The 18610-nt window shown below is 38.3% G+C and overlaps 1 protein-coding gene across 1 annotated transcript in view; it reads left to right on the top strand.

The window, feature by feature from the left end:
• The window catches only part of LOC145782984 (uncharacterized), a 36149-nt gene extending 17828 nt beyond the window's left edge, over window positions 1-18321 (top strand). Inside the window, exons 8-15 of the mRNA XM_082594741.1 lie at window positions 1118-1248; window positions 3347-3510; window positions 4796-4925; window positions 10895-11039; window positions 12840-12967; window positions 13796-13932; window positions 15771-15963; window positions 16364-18321. Coding sequence (XP_082450867.1) covers window positions 1118-1248; window positions 3347-3510; window positions 4796-4925; window positions 10895-11039; window positions 12840-12967; window positions 13796-13932; window positions 15771-15963; window positions 16364-16633 — 1298 coding nt within the window. The 3' untranslated portion in view covers window positions 16634-18321. The remainder of the gene's footprint in view (window positions 1-1117; window positions 1249-3346; window positions 3511-4795; window positions 4926-10894; window positions 11040-12839; window positions 12968-13795; window positions 13933-15770; window positions 15964-16363) is intronic.
• Window positions 18322-18610: the final 289 nt, after the last annotated feature.

Genomic DNA, 18610 nt, shown 5'->3' with positions numbered 1-18610 from the left:
TCATAACACAACGCAACACATTACGCAAATTACACCACTATTTATAAAAGGTTTGTTCGGTCTAGTAACTTCGAGAAGGTTACGTAATGTTGCATCACACGAACTCATCGTTCGGTCACGTTGCATTGAGCGGCATAAACAAGCAAGTTTAAAGAAGACTCTAGAACTGCACGTAGCAATCGAATGACCTAGAATACACGTTACATAATACAGATTTCGTAATCAGAGGTTACTTCAGGATAATGACCGATGATAACCTATAGCATAAGAGTTTTACAATCAAAACAGCACGCTCGATCGAGATACAAGCGGCCCGTCGTAAGACCTCGCACATTGATTGTGACAACAATATTTTATGCAAAATCGACCTGAGCATGCAAATTTAAACATTTTTTCGGGCCCCCCTAAAGTCAAAAAATTGAAAATTCTGTAATTTAAAAAAAGGCATACCCTAGGCTACCCATAAGGGGGCCCCATTTGACATACGGAACTAATATAAAAACAATATTTTATGCAAAATCGTTGAAATCAATCTTTTCATCGCGTGAATTTAGACATTTTGTCGGGCCCCCTTGAACTCACCGGGCCCCGGTGCAATGCACCGGTTGTCCCCCCCCCTCTTGTGGGCCCTGACCATACTCCATTGGCAGAATTTTTTTTATTAGAAATTTTTAACACTTTTAGCTTTCAATCTGAGCAAAGGTGTAGCTAAGAAATGATAGACCTGTATTTGCGTTTACTTACACTTGTGCTGTTTTATAAACTGGTAAGAAAGTTTATTTAAGTGAACCAAATTCCCACATAGGTGCAGTGAAAGAATAGCCTACACAACACTATAGGTCTGCTTGACGATAGAGGGCCCAAAATTATTCTGGCCCCGGGGCCCACAAAGGGTTTAACACAGCACTGGCCATGGCCCCCAGGTTGAGAACCCTAGCCTGTGGCATACGAGAATGCCCTGTCTTAAAATGTAAAAAATAACGTAAGTAACGTAAACGTAAATTTTTAAATTATTTAAAAGCATACTGGATTCTTGAAAATGATTGTTTGTGGTTTTTAAATTTTAAAAACTACAGTTTGGAGATTTTAGCAGAGCTTGATAATCACCTCTACCCAGGTCATCCACCGTCTGCATTCTACATCATCTTATCGGGAACGTGCCTGATAAACGCTAGAGAAATTGATGAGGGAGGTGCAGAGAGAACGCAAACAGTCAATGAGCTGAGAGAGGGAGAAGTATTCGGGGAGGTTTGTTGTTTCGGTATTGAAAGCGTTACTGTAGACTTAATCAAATTTGTATTCCACCCCTAGTAGTAAAATCTTGCTTAAATAACATGTAATGTAATGCCAAGTACAATAAAATAAATAACATGTTATATAAAACAAAGCAATACTGTAGATCTAAAGTAAAACTAGGTATTTAATGCGAAAAAATCTGCAGCTACAAATTGAGTACTGTTATTCTCATGCATCCTCATGCAATCCAACACATTAACTAGGTCAGGGGTGGCCAGACCTGCTTCATGTTCGAGCCGCATAAAACAAAATCCAGTTTTAAAAGAGCCACAACACAAGCACAATAAAAAAATACGAATTTATTCACTCACAATGAAGTGTAGCTATTGATTAATATTGGTGCTGCGTGGTGATACTGATACCATGTGTCTCCACCTGGGATGCAAGATGTTTGAAATTAGGCTGATATGATGTTAAAGAATTTTGAAGCAGTTCCTTCAAGTGTTGAATTGTCAAAACTGAACGGTATTTTGACTTTACAAATTTCATCACGGAATAAAATGACTCACAGCAGTATGTTGTGCTAAAAATAGAAGTCAGCCGGATGGCTGTTTTCGTAAGGTTCGGGTATTTTGCTTCTGGGACTTATTTCCAGAACTCAACTCTCTCAGAGATTTATGGACCATTTTCAAAGCGAAATCTTTCTGCATTTTCAACAGTTCCATTTTCACAACAGATTTTTCACTTACAAATGGTTCAGGAATCAATCAATCAATCAATCAATGTTTTATTTGTCAGTAACAGGAACATAGGTACATGTTTGAAATATGCAATTAATGTACACAATGCAAAGTTACACAAGTTCCCATACCGACAGGGAGACAACGAAACGACCATACGGTCTACAAGTCAATTGCCACCCTACGTACATCATCCATCGTACATCCATCGGTGATCACATCAACCACAAACGGGTTTACAAAAAAGGAAAAACAAGGTTTGCAAAGTCTTGAAATTTGCAAGTCTTGAAGCATAGATTGAAATTCACCAAACAGTTCTTGAAGTTTGCCTTTGTATTCTTCCACTTTCTCCTCTTTTATTTCCACATTTATCTTTCTCAGATTAGGAAAGGGATCGAATGTTTTAGAAAGTAAATCCATTTGAAAAAGTCTGAGTTTATTTTGAAAAACGGAACATTTTTTGAGAAAGGTCTGAAACAAGTTGAATAGTTGATCTTTGCCTTGGAGTGCCAAGTTTAAACTTTGTAAATGATGCATTACGTCAGTAAGAAACATGAGATCGTGCATCCACTCATCGTCTTCCAGTTGAGAATAAGGTTTCGTCAAGACCGGGAAAATGCATGCCTAAATCATCAATGCGAATTCATTAAAGAGCCGCAATCAAAGGCTCAAAAAGCCGCATGTGGCTCGAGAGCCGCAGTCTGGTCACCCCTAAACTAGATCATAGGTCAAAAAGTATTTAGAGTAATAGCGAGCAGTAAAAACAAACACGAAAATTGTCTTTTTTACGTAATGGTAGGCCTAGGTCAGTTCACATAGCCGCCCGTATGCTCCGCGCGCGTAATGATAAGTCAATGTTGTAAATATGTAAATTTGCGCATTGAGACTGCTCCCTGGTTATTGTTGAAGCTTTTGGGGCCGACGCTCTATCCTTCCACCACATCAAGTTGGCGATGTTCCGCGGACTACGACAAGAGGCTCCCTGATCGGTACTGCTGATTTTTGGTTTCATTGCCAAGACATGTGGAACCCCTGCTCTATTTGGTCAATGTTACAATCGTGTGGCACAAAATGCTTTTATTGACTGCTAGTTTTGTGTGCTCATACAACTAGATTTTTTAGGTTGGTCAAAAGTGATCAAGGCGGTCGGTGGCCAAGAATATCGTTTAACGAAATGCAAGTTCCAGGATATTTTAAGTTATTGAAAAAATACTGCAACGTCAATATTCCAAAATAGAATTTGCAAGAATTTTGAGTTGTATCATATTTTGAATTGGCGACAATTTTATAACTTCCTATAGCTCAGCAATATGTGGTCTAAACTTTCCAATAAGATTTTAACAGAAATCATCTGAATCCAATATCTCTAGGTGGCACTTTTAAACAAGACCGCAAGAACAGCGTCGGTCGTCTGCAAGAACGATGTTGAACTGCTGGTAATTTATCGTGAAGACTTTGATGCTATAATTCGTGGTCCGCTTTACAAGCAACGCGAAGAAATTATTGGATGCTGTAAAAAGATTCCAATCCTCTTGTAAGTTTCTTGATAGTCGCAAACTAGTTTCAGATGGACCGACTGGGCTAATATCTTAAATTCTGGTTTGTCATTCGATGATCTCTTGATCAACTTTATACAAGGTATGATAAAAACAATCGGCATAATTTAGCGCCTTAAAAAGGTAGAAAATCTTTTCCTATGTTTTCGCCAGCAGCGAAATAAATTGAAATTTGTGCGACGGCGCTAGAGTTTACAAAAAAACAAAGTTTCTATGACAAAATAAACAATGTAAAATTCGAAGTCTATAAAAGGGAATAGTTTAGTAAGGGGCCTAGAGGACTTGCCACCCAGGACATTTGACAAATTCAAACTTTGTTTGATCTGTTTTGTGCTTTTTAGCCCAATAATGTTTTAGCCTATATTATCAACATGCACAGTTGCACACCTTGTATTTGATAAAATTCATCAGATTAAAACTGAATTTTTATAAAAATTTTGAGTCAGCATCCAGATTTGCTGTTATTTATATCGTAGTTGTTCGGTTAGTTTCTACGTGTTCATGGCCATGACTCATTTCTAAACTTCCACAAGGTTGAGGCAAAGAATGACAGACATTGTGTACTGATCACCTGTGTACTGTGTAGGCCTACTACTATAACGGCAAGTAAAGTCGACAAAGTTAGTTTTTTTTTATTAACTTTTTGCAGTGTGGTTTTAAGCAAGGATAAGTGAGACAATTCCTGTTCATCAATCTCAATCTACGCTTTGTTTAGCATCTTAAATATTAAAAACACTGCAAAACAATGACGACATTTCTAAAATAATGAACATGAAAAGACCTGAAACTTAATTAAGCGCCAGTTCGACACCGCTTAAGAGCACGTGGCTGTGTCTTTGGCAAGACACTGACAGGCGTGCCGTGGATTGAGCTGTGGTGCCCTTTTGACAATAGCTCTTGATTTCTTGCGTGATTATGAACAGTACGCTGCTCTAGGGAGAAATACCTATGGCCCTTCTTAGAGCTATACTGCTAAAAGTCATTTTTATCCATTTTTAGGTCAAAAAAAACTTGTCCTAAATTAATTAGATTGTAGATTTGTCCCTCCATTAAACACATAGCTTTTTCAAAGTGCTTCCTCGAGCGAAATTGAACAGTCAAAACCTCTGTCAAGATATCCATCATTTAAAACCAAAATGATTTCTATATCAAATCTTTGTCTCTATTGTGAGTTTGTTGGCTACGCTTAAAAATCTTGAATTGCTTGTAATCTGTCAGAAAACTGATTGCTGAATGATTTTTGTTCATTTGTGGCATGTTTAGAGATTGGCCGGTGGACTTGCTCTCAACTGCTTCCATCATTAACTTTCACTTCCAGTATCACCGACAGGGAAGCGTTGTCGTGGAAAACAATTGGGCATCAAGCTTCTTGGTCTTCGTCAAGTCCGGCGAGGTCAGTTGGCTGACGAGTTACAGCTGAAGAGTGAAATTGTTTGATATTTTAAGTTACTCATCGCTGTTCGAATTTTCAATGACAAAAGCATACTCCTGTACTAACAATGTCCTGATAGCGCAGGCTACTGACGCAAAGTTAAAACGTGTTTATTGAAATGCTTTGGATAAGTAACAACGTATGACACTACATATATCAACTAAAAATAACAATGTCGGTAGCAGTGGCCGAGTAGTTAGCGCGTTGGGCTCGCAGTCGAGAGCCTGTATGTTCGACTCCAGCCACCCGCACTTGCTGTTGTTCCTCTGGGCAAGAAACTTTACGATAATTGCCTCTACCAGTGATCGATTTCGAGTAATGGGTAGTACCAAATTTAAGTCATAAGTAGAGTAGACCAGTGCTCTTCAACCGGTGTGCACGGTGCACCCTAGGGTGCACCAAAATATGCATGGGGTGCACCAGTACGAAAAGGTATACACGGGTGCATCACAAACTTGTCACACTAAACAGATAGCCTACTTTTTACAAAAACTTTCTGTGAGCAAAAATGAACCATTAATATTTGACTTTCAGGATATTAGAAAAAAGATGTAGGTTTCAAGTCATTTTGCAGCAACTGAAGAACTATCAGCGGTCGGCAACCTGCGGCTCCGGAGCCGCATGCGGCTCTTTTATCTCTGCGCTCTAGCTCACGTGATACTTTTTTGTACTAGTTTGTGTCACAATTAAACCATTGTGGTGCAATAATCAAAAACCGAATAGTTGCGAATAGGAGACGCAACACTTTACCTTTGTAGCTACGGTTTGCTTTGCAGCTAGTAATGGTAATTTGTAGCTAGTCAGTATAGCTAAATATTGTAGTTAAATATTTAATTTCAGCATTACTTGAATAGATTTGTATTGATTAATCATAAATAATAGCTAAATGCAAGAAGAGAATAACTCGAACAAAAGGCTTTCCTGTAAGCGTTAAGTTTTTGCTGTAAGCAGTCAATTTTATGGTGCGGCTCAGAGGAGGTTTTTGCTGTAAGCAGTCAATTAGATGGTGCGGCTCAGAGCAGGTTTTAGTTTGATGGAGACGAGACCAAATGGCTCTTTCAATGCTCAAGGTTGCCGACCCGTGGACTATATTGACTGTGTATTTATAGACCGCAATGCTACTACAATCCTCTGTATTTTTTTAAATGTTGATGTCTAATTTGATTTTTGTTTTTTATGTATAATATTATTATTTAGTTAACTATTTTGTCTGTGATGTCTCTATTCAAATATTTTACGAAAACTTCAACTTCTGTATCAACGAGCGAGGGTAGTGTCTTTCAGCAAAACGAAGGCAGTGCAAGGCATGATGATGGCCAAAGCTGTGCAACGGAAACTGAAACTCCTCTGACGTCGATTGCTTGCAAAGGCGGGAGAAATGTGAAACGCAAAAGTCAAACAGTGTCCACGCCAAAACGAAGAAGATGGAATGAGGATTATGTGAAGTACTGTTTCCATCTTTCAACAGATGATAAACACAATCAGTATCCATCGGCTAGTTGTCTGTTTTGTGCAGTCAAGTATGCCAACTGCAATCTTGTTCCTTCCAAACTCGAGCTGCATCTTCAAAAACAACATCCTAAACACCAGTAGAAGTCCAAGGAGTTTTTTGACTCACAGTTATCATCAATTCGTAAGCAACAAAGATCCTTTGAATTGCAAATGATAGGCAAACAGAGTAAAGACATTGTGTTAGCTTCGTTCAGGATGGCTCATGTTGTTCTTAAAAGCAAACGTCCTTATACAGAGCTAGAATCAGTAGTATTACCACGTCTTAAAGTAGCAGCAGATTTGATTCATGGTGGTAAAGAAGCAGTTGATAGAGTTTCAAAAATTTCTCTGTCTGATACTACAGTTTATCGCCGATGTCAAAGTATACCAACAGACTTGGAGGATCAGTTGATACAAAAGTTGAAGGAAGCGCCTTCGTTTGCCGTCCAGTTAGACGAAACAACTGATATATCTTCAGAAGCTCAACTCATTGTGTTTTGTAGATTTGCTGATATTTCACATAAAACAATTACAGAGCATTACTTATTCTGTAAACCGTTGGGAGTGAATGCAACCGCCAATTCTATTTTTGAGAAATTGGATGATTATATGAAGGAGAAAGTACTCAGTTGGGAAAAATGTAAATCAGTTACCACTGATGGTGCAGCTGCAATGACAGGATCCATCAACGGTGTCGTAACAAAAATAAAAGAACTTTCTCCTGAATGCGTTGGTGTTCATTGCATCTTACATCGTGAAGCTCTTGTCGCAAAGAAAATGAAAAGAGGAGGTAAAGAAAAAAATATTGGCGAAAATGATGCCGGTACCACTTTTGCAGAGGTAATTCAGGAAGTTGTTGGTATTGTTAACTATATTCGAAGCCGCGCAAAAAAACGCAGGATGTTCACTAAGTTGTGTGCACAAATGGACGCGTCATTCACAGAATTGCTCTTGCATACGGAGGTACGGTGGCTCTCCAGAGGCAAAGTTCTTAGCGGTATCTTTCTGCTTAGAGAAGAATTGGGAGTTTTTTTAACAGAGGAACATAACCAACAAGCTAGCAAATTTCGTGACAATTTTTGGTTGGCAAAAGTTGTGTATATGGCTTCCATTTTTGAACACCTCAATAAACTTAATCTGAATTTGCAGGGGAAGAAAGGGGATATTTTTGAAAGCATGTCCAAAGTCAATGCTATAAAGAAGAAACTACCACTGTGGCAGAACCGAGTTGCATCATACAATTTCTCTGATTTTCCGCTTTTCCACGACTTCATGGAAGAACATGGAAGCAATTGTCAAGAGCAACTGTTGCCACTTATTCATGCCCATCTTAATTTGTTGCAAGAAAACTTTGAGAAATATTTCAATGCTGAACAGAATGCCACACTTAATGCCAGTTCTTGGATATTACAACCTTTCATTTATGACGGGCCTACTACAGAAATTGAAGATTTGATTGATCTCCAATCGGATTTTGGTATGAAAGTATTATTTAAAGAGACACCATACACTGACTTTTGGGTGCACCTGTTAAACGTGCCAGAATACAGAAGCATAGCAGAAAGGGCAATTTCCGTACTTATTCAAATGCCAACAACGTATTTATGCGAAAGCGGCTTTTCTTGTTTGTGTGAAATCAAATCTCGAAAGAGAAATTCAATCACACACATCGATCCATTGATGAGGGGAGCAATTGAAAAAGATATCATACCTCGGTTTGAGTTGTTAGTTAATAATGTGCAACAACAAAACAGTCATTAAATAATGATTTTTTATATCGCTTTTACCTCAGTTTACCTTTTAAGTAAACAGGGTGCATGAGTTCGTCACAACAACTTTAAGGGTTCACCAAACCAAAAAAGGTTGAAGAGCACTGGAGTAGACAACCGGAAACAGAGATTGCCGTCGGCTGCAGAGCCCAACGGAAAGGTGGAAGCCCATCGGAAAGTGGAAGCATCCCAGTTTCGCTTCCACCACATTGCATCTCGACAAAGCGCCGATAATGTTGTCAATATTGATATTACACAGTGCAATGTTGAATCGTGTAAACAAAGCAAAAATAACAGGTTCATATTGATGACAGTAGCTGTTTACAAATATCTTTTGAACATCATACGTCTGTTTAAAAATAAGATTAAAAAATGGTATTTGAACTTTGATTTGACTAAGCTTGAGCATCGAAATATTAGCCTACTTTGTTTTGGATTATTGTTTGAGCTAGCGTGTTTTGTATTTGTTTATGACCGTCAAATCATAGAAATGTTTTGCAGTAATCGTTTTAATGTGAAGCTGAGGTTTGAAACCAAAATCATTACGTTTGGTTCTAATAGTAAGTTTTGCTTCCACTCCAGATCGGGCCGTGTCAGTTCTTGTGATAATATTTTACGACAACAAGTACATTTCAATGTAGAAATAAATCATTTTCTGTTTCTGTCGAAACAAGAGTGTTTAGAGTTGTAGCATTGTTTTGATTATTATTGGAAAGTTAGCAGAACAGTATTGTTCTAGGAAAGCTTCTTCTTCTTCGTGTGAGCCTCTGTGACAAGAGTCTATTCTTTTTACACCACTAAAACTTGTCACCACAATACAAATTACTTGGATAAAAGACGGAAATTTCGTCTAGTTGGTAAGCACAAGCAAAACAGACCAACCTTTCCAACGACGATTCTAAAATGACGAAACTGACTTGAGATATTTCAAATGCACGTACCAGCTTCTGTGACGTAACAGTGATAAACATTGTGAAGCAATTCTCAACAGGTGTTCAAAGAAATTGTGCAATGTTTTACAAGTCTTACGAAGTATGTTGCAATTTCGGCGTATTTTTTAGCAATTTCCATGACGTAAGACACCAGGTTCAGTAGACCATAACGGTTTTATGTGATGTTTCATTTGGTGAACGATTGTTCGTAACAGATTGTTGAGGCGCACCCATGCCAGTCTTTGTATAGTGTCAGGCCGATGGGGCGTGTGTCGGCGTCGGAGATGAACGAATAGAGTCGGGTGATACTTGATTTCTATTCAGAATTCCATTTATGATTCGCCCAAGTAGCCTCAGAGATGTCTTGTTTATCAGCTTTGTTGACCAGAAAATACCGACACAAATTTAATTTTATTTCATATTCAAATGTTTTTAAGTTTATAGTTGAAACCAGCGTGGTCCAACTACTTTTAACTTACGGGCCACTTTACAAAAACGTGACAACTTGCGGGCCATTTCCAATAAAATGATAGTGAGTGCGTAATCAAAGTTGTTAAAGTTGTTAAAAATCGAAATTGTTAAAATTAATAGCAAATTGAAATTTATTTCAAAGCTCTATCAGTGAGATGCCTGTGGTCGAGGTTTCTCTGATACTATCGTTTCTACATCAATTTCAATGTTAGTGGTAGCAAGTCGGAGACTATCTTCCAGTGTTTCGTCTATCGTTCGATTTCTGTTTTTAGACTTGACTTGCTGAATTCTAGAAAATGTACTCTCACACATGTATGTGCTTCCAAACATTGAGTGCATTTTTAATGCAAAAATTTTCAGTTTGGGAAATCTATCCTTGCTGACTAATTTCCAGAAGCACGCTGAGGTTTCATTTTGCCCCTGCAAATTTAGGTTTAACACATTCATGTGCATTGTCATGTCTGTAAGGAAAGCAAGATTGCACAGGAAGTTTAGGTACATAAGGTACATATCAGCCTTTAACACTAGGTATATATCAGCCTTTAAGAAGCCCAGTTGTACTGACGAGACCTGATAGGTTGAAACAGTATAGGCCCTGCTGTCTACAACTTTAAATTAAATTTTTGACACTTTTTGTCCAAATGCTATACTTGTTCTAATTAAAATTACTTTCTGTAACATAAATACAAATTAAATCAATACTGTGAAAGCTCGCGGGCCGCATGCGGCCCGCGGGCCTGTAGTTGGACCACGCTGGTTGAAACGATCGTGTTGTCGATGCCTAGACCTAGTGAGCTATTTCAACGCTTTGTTTCTGGCAAAGTTCTAAATACGCCTCAACATATTAATTACTTTACAATACAAGAAAGCTTTCCTTTGCTTCTGGTTGATGTTTCTACTCCGATCTGTTAATTTATTCAGTTGAGTGCAATTCAAATGGCTACGAAGCATCCCATCATTCTTATTTATGAGTGGCTCATGACCTCGTTCTCTTTCATTGTAGTTAAATCCTATTGTTGACTTGATAGTCCTACGTCGTCTTTAATTTGATATACTGTGATTGACTGAGCAAAGTAACCAAACTTTTTTTTCTAAATTAAATACTTGCATTATTTTTCGGTTTGGGGGTAGTGAAGGTTATCAAATCCCGCACAAGAGCAGTTACTGCCTGGCAGTCATCAATTCCCTGCAACTCTGTTCACTTTGTATTCTACTGTACGTAGCGTTATTCTAATTGAAAATAACCACAGTAGATCTACATTTGCAGTGTCGTGTTGTTTGTACGCTGGACGGTAAACGAGAGTACAAGTGTGCACAGTTGCGCATGCCACGTCACACTATAGTTGCGTCCAAAGTAACACTTCCTTTGATTGACAGCAAAGAGAAGATGGCGGTTCTTCAATTTCGAAGTCGTAAGTTGTTTTCTAGCAAGTCTGTGTTTGTCATTTGAAAGTATAATGTTTAATATGACCAGCTTATTTTAGCTCCGTTTAATTGACATAATGTAATGACATTAGTAAAACCTTCTTCGCGTGTTAAATCATGGATTAGAATTGGAGTGTTAAATTCGGCTTTACGAGAGTAGCCCAACTTTTACGCTCATAACGTCGGTTAACCACTAACCATCAGTGGTTAATAATTCTGCAAAATTGTAACAACTTGAAAAATGAAAATCCAAGGATTTTAGAATTTGAATTTTGTTAAGTCTGACATCACATTATAAGTCAAGCATGTTCAACCTTTTTTACTCGCGGCCAAACATGAAACTTTGAATGATAACGCGGCCGCATCAACTTTTTTTAGAAAAAAATTTATTACCATTTTCTAATGAAAATATTGCGTATAAAAACAAGCTCAAAATACCCAAGTCAACAGAAATGGTGTTTTTTGCAAAGTCAAAAGTGATCTCTAAAAGCGAGATTTCACTAACGTCATTTCCTATAAACTGTTGTAAGATAATCTACACAGATGAAAGAGGTGTAGAGCTTCGTCGTCAGAGAAGGTTTTCTATATACGCCCTGTCGCCCTGTCTTGTCATTACAATTTTTGTGAGCTCACTTTCTCAGCTCACAAAAATGAGCTCACTTTCTCAAAGACCAGAAAACTTTCCAAAAACGGTAGTAGAAACTGTCTGCACTGCAACAGCAAAACTGCAGCGAATGTTCACTAGAAATTCAATGAGCTCACTTACTCACTATGTCCCCGGTTTTTACGCCACTAATATTTTGAAAGCAAAAGAAATGGGATTTGGCAGAATATTGACTACAGCAAAACCTCTCAGTTGCTAAACTCGCATTGTGAAATTGCAAGACAGCGTCATCATATCACAAAGCTTCAGCGCAACATTACACAGTTCACTCCAATGTACACTTGCTTCGATGTGAAGATAAGATGCTATTCACAAAGTTTTTACGGTTCATTTCAGCCCTCCCTCAGCCCGATTTTACCGCCAATGCTGGAAACAATGAGATATAACGAGATGGCTAGTATACAATATAGCCTACACGTTTAGTATTATCCTGAGTATCAGGCAGGCCTCGCCAAACAACATGGCGGCCGCCGGTAGCACATGTCTGTTATAAAGGATGCATTGCTATGTGACGTCACAAAACAAAATTCACGATTTATGCAATATGGACAAAATTTTTAAAAATGTTATAAAACCGGTCATTTTAATTTGGATTCATTTCTAATTTACCTTTGGTCTATAATGCAATTACAAATGCACTGCTAGTAACAGCTGGAACCACATACAAGAGTAGGCTGCATCCATTACAGAAAATGTTTATTCTTTCATTTCTTCTTCTTCGTCGTATGAGCTGTTCTTCTGGACTATATGTTTGGGCATGATGTCATCAGCCACTCGACAGCTTCGTCATCTTTCGTTGTTAACCTGCCATCTAAATACATCACAATATATACATAAGCACATCAATTGGCCAAAATGCACCAATAGTTGGAATTGCACAAGTTTCAATATTTGCAAACCGACTTTTTAACTTTTTGCTGTCTAGCAACATTTGGATCTTCATTTTTCAAGGTTTCAATATTTTGCAGACCAAGTTCTTGTTGTTTTTTCTATCTTGTAACGTTTGTATCTACAGTAGGCCTATATATGATGAAATGAGATCACTTGGTGAAAAGTGCAGTGAACATGGCTTAATTAAATGTATTTTTCCGCATATGACTCTAACATATTGTCCGTTCATCAGAATCTTTAGCAATCGGCAATAAAATACCGCGTGAAATCGACTTTGGCCTTCCTACTATATTTGATGAGTCATTGCCGGAAATACACAATAAAAAACCTGTTACGATGACAGAAGAGAAATCGAATATGGTAAGACAGCCGATGATGTACTTTATTCATTTAAAAAAAAATTAATATATTTTTTTTATGATCAAAGAAGGATTTCAATAATGTGTTGAAGGTTTGTAGTTTGTGCAGTGTTATCCAGCAGTAAAACTTCAACAATCAATCAATCATTTTATTTTTCGTCATTAACGCGTCCGGGACGAAAAAGATACTAACTACAAAAACCCATATAAACCTACCAGCACGTTAACGAACGGGAAAAGGTGGCAAAACCTTGAAAGGTTTAAAACGTGCCTGAATGAAAAATTATGTAGTAGGCTATATATCAGTAGTTAACACGGCCACAAAACCCAAAATCCATAAATCCATCTGAAGCGTCCCATCTTCCTTCATGTAGTGCACAAGGCACACTTCATTTTATACCTCAATTAACACTGAGAGGACAACGTTAATCTAATTGTTAAGTAGTTGAATAAGCAATGCGTTTACTTTAGAACATTGCACAAAACTTTTTTAGTTTTTGACAGGCACGTAAACAATTCTACGTTTTTATTGGGCTGCTGAAGCCCTGAGTGCTCATCGCCATCGGTTAAATAAATGAACAGGGTCTGAGCGAGCGAAGCTAGTGGGGCAAGACAATTTTGCAATAAAGAAAATATATGTATGCCTTTTTTTCTTTTCTTTTTGTAGTGCATGTGGCCAAGTGCCCTCTCCTGGATCAGTTACTGCTGTTGAGTATTGAGTACTTGTGCAATTCTGTGCTAAAGAATCACGCAGAAACAGTTTACACCATGTAACAGATAGAAAAAGGTTTTCTGGAAAGTGTTATGATTTAGATTAAATTTATTTTAGGCCAACCATCAAGCAATGATCTATCAAAGGATTTATTCTCATATCTCACCCACTATTCAGAAGAAGAATGCCATCGCTCATGGTATGAAATCTTTACATGAAAAGATTTCTGCATCACAAAACACGCAACATAAAAAGTAAGCAAAAATACTTGATTGCTAATATATTTGAGCTTGAGGTCAACAGTTATTTAGCTTGTAAGAGCTTTGAGATAGATATCAACGGTAAAGAAATCTCTGTAACCTTTCAAATAAGAAAAATTTATTCATATTATCCACTGATGTTATGCACGTAAATCCTTCGAAAGATTGTTTCCGAAACGCTTTAGTTCATTTATACGGTTAGAGGTTATGTGTAAACTCATTTCACATCATTGCGATGATATTCCTAGGCCTACCTGGAATCTAACGACGCCTAGCCTGTAAACCCACAACCAAAACCTGATAGGAATTTTTTTTAGCCCTCCGAACCAAAATTTATTTGTGAAAATAAAATAGGTTTAGTACACGAAACGACTATCGTGTTAGGGTTAGGGTTGCAAACGACAAGGGACTGCTTTATTTTTGCTAATCTTCTTCACGTTGATTTCAACACCCCAGCTAATGGCGGCGTACCGTTCACACAAAGTAAATCAAAGAGATTATGTTCTGACTCCAGTTGGCACAGAAACTGAGCACAAGTCAAGGTAGCCTTGCTGCCATTCGTATGAACATACACCGCATAAACAGAGCCGTGTGAGCATCATCTCCCCCAGGGAGTCCACTAGTGGGCCCCTGTGATTAGTGATTGCTCTTAAAAATAAGACCAGAAACCGTTTAGGGCGGCAAACTCTTTTAATGTGGGAAAAAATTTACATTTACCATTTTAGCAAAATAGTGAACAACTTTTAAGAATGTATAGAAAAAAATAGTTAACAGGCGATGCCGACAATGCAGAAGGGGATCTAGAAAAAGTTGAGAAAGGACCAGAGTTTTAACAAAGTAAAATTTATAACATGAATGAACAATGCAATGCAAAACGTAATGTCCAAATACATGAAACGGAAAGGGGTGTGGGGGTTTACCCCTCAGAAAATTGTGACAAATATAATCTTGTTTTGGTCACTGTTTAGACATTTTTAAAAGCAATATTTTTTATCGATGCACACTTTGTAGCCTATGTAACCAAATTAATATTGAATTGGAGTAGAAGTTTTGTTTAAAATTTAAGTTAGCCAAGGCTAACCATTTCAATTTTTTTATTCATGACCACAAAAGGATTTCAATAATTTATTTCTTGAAAGTTTGTATAGCCTGGAGTGGAATAGCCTTTCAGCAGGCTAGGACTTCAAAAATTTTACCTGAGGTGTCTCCACCTTCACAGAAAACATTTTCACTTTATAATTTATCTCGATTCACATTGAAATTTATCGTTTTCATTATTATTATTTAACTATGCTATTTGAATGAACAGTGTAGCCTACTTCGAAATATTGCATCGTTTGGTTAGTTTTTTTTAGACACAAAAAACTCTTTACTCCCTTAATCCCCAACTGTGCTTGCTCAATATCGCCGAGATGAACAAAATGTGGTTCAGCAAGCAAAAAACATTACAAAAATGGAGAAAAAAGGTGCACAATTACAAGCCGAAAATCGCCGCACGAACTAAACATGAGTGGCCTCCTAGTTAGAGGTAGGCCAGTCGGGGTTTGGAAAGCAGTAAATGCGGCCTTGCATAATTTAATTTTTTTTATCTTTTTAACTGTCAAAAAACATTACCCAGACCAAAATAAGTGGGCCCCTAATCAACCGTGGGCATCCCCGGTCGGGAGGTACGGGGGGCGTTTAACACGGCCCTGCGCATGAGACTAAATATGATATCAAGTGTTACTGATGATATAAAGTTGCCATTATTACACCGATTTTTGGTGTAAGAATACTTAAGCTACAGATAAAAACCCACCAAAGTTTTAATCACCAGATTATTATTCGACCAGTTTGTGGATTCCACGTCACGATATTCGCCGATCTATCATTGATGACACACCCTATGCCATCACAGCTAAAGAAAATTCATCCAAAACTTTCACACATGCCGCTTTATCCGATGGCCTGGGTGAATCCAACCAAGCGATGAATTTGAAGCCACGGTTTGCTGAAATCGCCATTTTGTCTGCTGGATGCGTGTTTGTGAGTCCCATAACGTACCAGTACCACTTTTACAAACTGTTCAGTAATATGTGTGGTTTCTTTGTAGAACCCTCACAGCTATCAGTGGTTAGAGTTTGAGAAACACTTGTCAGCTTTACAAAAGAAGGTTACTGGCACTGCCTTTATTTCCAGCTACAGAAAGCTAATCACGTTTCTGTGATGCTCTTTTCAGTCATCGAACTGCTCTAGACTTTTGTTTTCAATATAGTGTTGATCGAATTTAGGAAGTTTATTGGAGTTGTGATAGCATTGAACCGGCAACTGCAATCTCGTGCAATCAAGCCAACAAAACTTTCCCACTCTGCTGTGGCGATGTTTCCATGTGATATCGTAATTGTGTTATTTTATTACATTACAATATTTATGTCCACAAACGCAGGGCTTGGAAGAAATGATGAAAAGAACGGAGCTGCGGCTTTCCTTGGTCAGCAACGGGGCGGAATGCGTGTTTGTTTCAAAAAAGTTGTTTCAAAAGTACGCAACTCCACGCACGTTGCGTTGTTTGCATGCCATGGTTGGTAGGTACCCCACTGAAGCATTTATCCGCCTTCAGCTTTCAAAGCAGCAAGAATGGGATAGCTTCAGAAAGAATGTCGTCACCGAGGTTTTGAATAGGAGAGACGAAAAAAGTGACACCTACTGTTTTTAGTTTCGTATTGGATTTAATAGTTTGTTTGATAATAATATTTCTATCAAGATATAGAAAAATGCAGGGCTGTCGTCGTCGTGTGAGCGTCTGGGGCCGAGGGTTTATCCTTTTACCACCCCAGATTCACGATGTTCCCGGACTACACTGGAAGGCTACTAGAGAGCAACCAGTCTTTAATTTCATCATCCATAACACGCAGACCTTCCACTCCGTTAGGTGGCTTGAAAATGGAGCAGTCATTGATGATGTGGTCTGCGGTCTGTTCCTCGGCACCACATTCACAGGAGGAGGAAGAGACCATTCCCCATTGGTGCATGGTTGAGCGGAAAAGCCCGACGCCCGTACGGAGACGGTTGAGGCGCACCCATGCCTGTCTTGGTAGTGTTAGACCGATGGGGCGTGTGTCGGCGTCGTAGATGAACGAATAGAGTCTGGTGGCTAAAACAGGGCTGTGAACTCAAAAGTCGGAGGAATTTGTCTTGTCCGGAATCGGAATCGGCCAGTTATAAACCGAAAAGTCGAACTCGTATATTTTTTGTTCCAATTCTACATTACCGGTTAAAGTTGTGGAGTCGGAGAAATTTTGACGGGTCCGAAGTCGGAGTCATATATTTTTCGTCCGATTCCACAGCCTTAGCAAAATGTATATTGTGCAAAGTGCCTCGTAGGGAGCCCCGTTTTTTAGTCGATGCTCTAATTTTTTGTTTCCACCTTTCATGTGGTGCTTATTGATGAGAAAACTGCAGATTTACAATTTTCGCTGCATATTTCAACTTTTAGGGGTCCTTAGTTGATCTTAAAATTGAAATTTAGGCATTATTCGAGTATATTCCTAAATAGAATATGATAGGGTAAGAAGAATAGAAGACATCAATCCAAAAATTAAAGTAATAAGAATAAATTTGGAGGAGTCTTCAAACAGCTCAAAAATTGCCATTTTCTGGTAAAAAAATCTCTAAAGTTTAATTTTCAGATCAACTGAGGACCCCTTGAAAGTTAAGATACGAAGCGAAAATTGTAAACGTGTAGTGTTCTCATCAATAGGCACCACATGAAAGGTGGAAGCAAAAGTTTTAAAACATCGACCCAAACTGGGACACCCTAGTGCTTAGCCTATCTGGCCACAACCACAGTCACTGGTAGTTTATTAGCTTGTAGGTTTATCTACGCTGTTTTTATGTCACGCAGACGTCACCGCCGGTGCGGACCATGTTGTCCTCGGCGCTTTATTGTTGCAACTACTTGTTTGAATAGAGGCGCGAAAGATAATTCTGATACAGCACATCTGCTAAGCGCAACGTTACTTTTTTTCACAAAGCTTTAAAACCAACATTAGCATAAGCTTCGTCACCGCGTTCTTAGTTTTTCTACATGTTCTTGTCTTTTTCTGCATGTGCTTTGTTTTCAATTTTGTTTGATTAAGATAACTCCATTGAGAATGGCTGTCAGGAGGACTCTGCTTTTACCAAAAACATTCAAAATTTTTTTTTTCGTATTTTTGTATTAGGATTATCTTGCTTTTACGTCTGCAATTTAATAAGATATCGCTGCTGAATATAGCTCTAATGGGTTTCGTGTTGAAGGAAAACGCGCTATTGACCAGACCGACAATTTAGTGGTTTGCACTCATATTGCACTGAGCCCTGCTCTGGGAAGTTAGGTTGAGAACATGAAATAAAATTTGATTTCGATGTTGCAATTTTAAATGAGAAACATGAGCTACCAAGGCAGTTGAGCTACTCGGTATGATAACTAAGTTGAAATCAACGCGATTGCTTGGCAACATCGCATTTCAGGAAGCCTTGCAAAAAAATGGAACATTGGCTGATTTTATTTTATCAATATTTGTATCATTGGAATTGACGTTGAATTAATAGAACCTACTTTAACAGCATGCATTTCAACTGACACTAGAAGTAGAGTTTGTCCCAGGTATGTGGAGTTGAAGCAATGGAGTCGGAAGGTTTTTGGCATGTC

The sequence above is a fragment of the Aplidium turbinatum genome, chromosome 14, assembly GCF_918807975.1.
Source record: "Aplidium turbinatum chromosome 14, kaAplTurb1.1, whole genome shotgun sequence".
NCBI classification, from domain to species: domain Eukaryota; kingdom Metazoa; phylum Chordata; class Ascidiacea; order Aplousobranchia; family Polyclinidae; genus Aplidium; species Aplidium turbinatum.
Note: the sequence above shows the minus strand (reverse complement) of the source record. Positions and strands in the feature narration are given on the sequence as shown.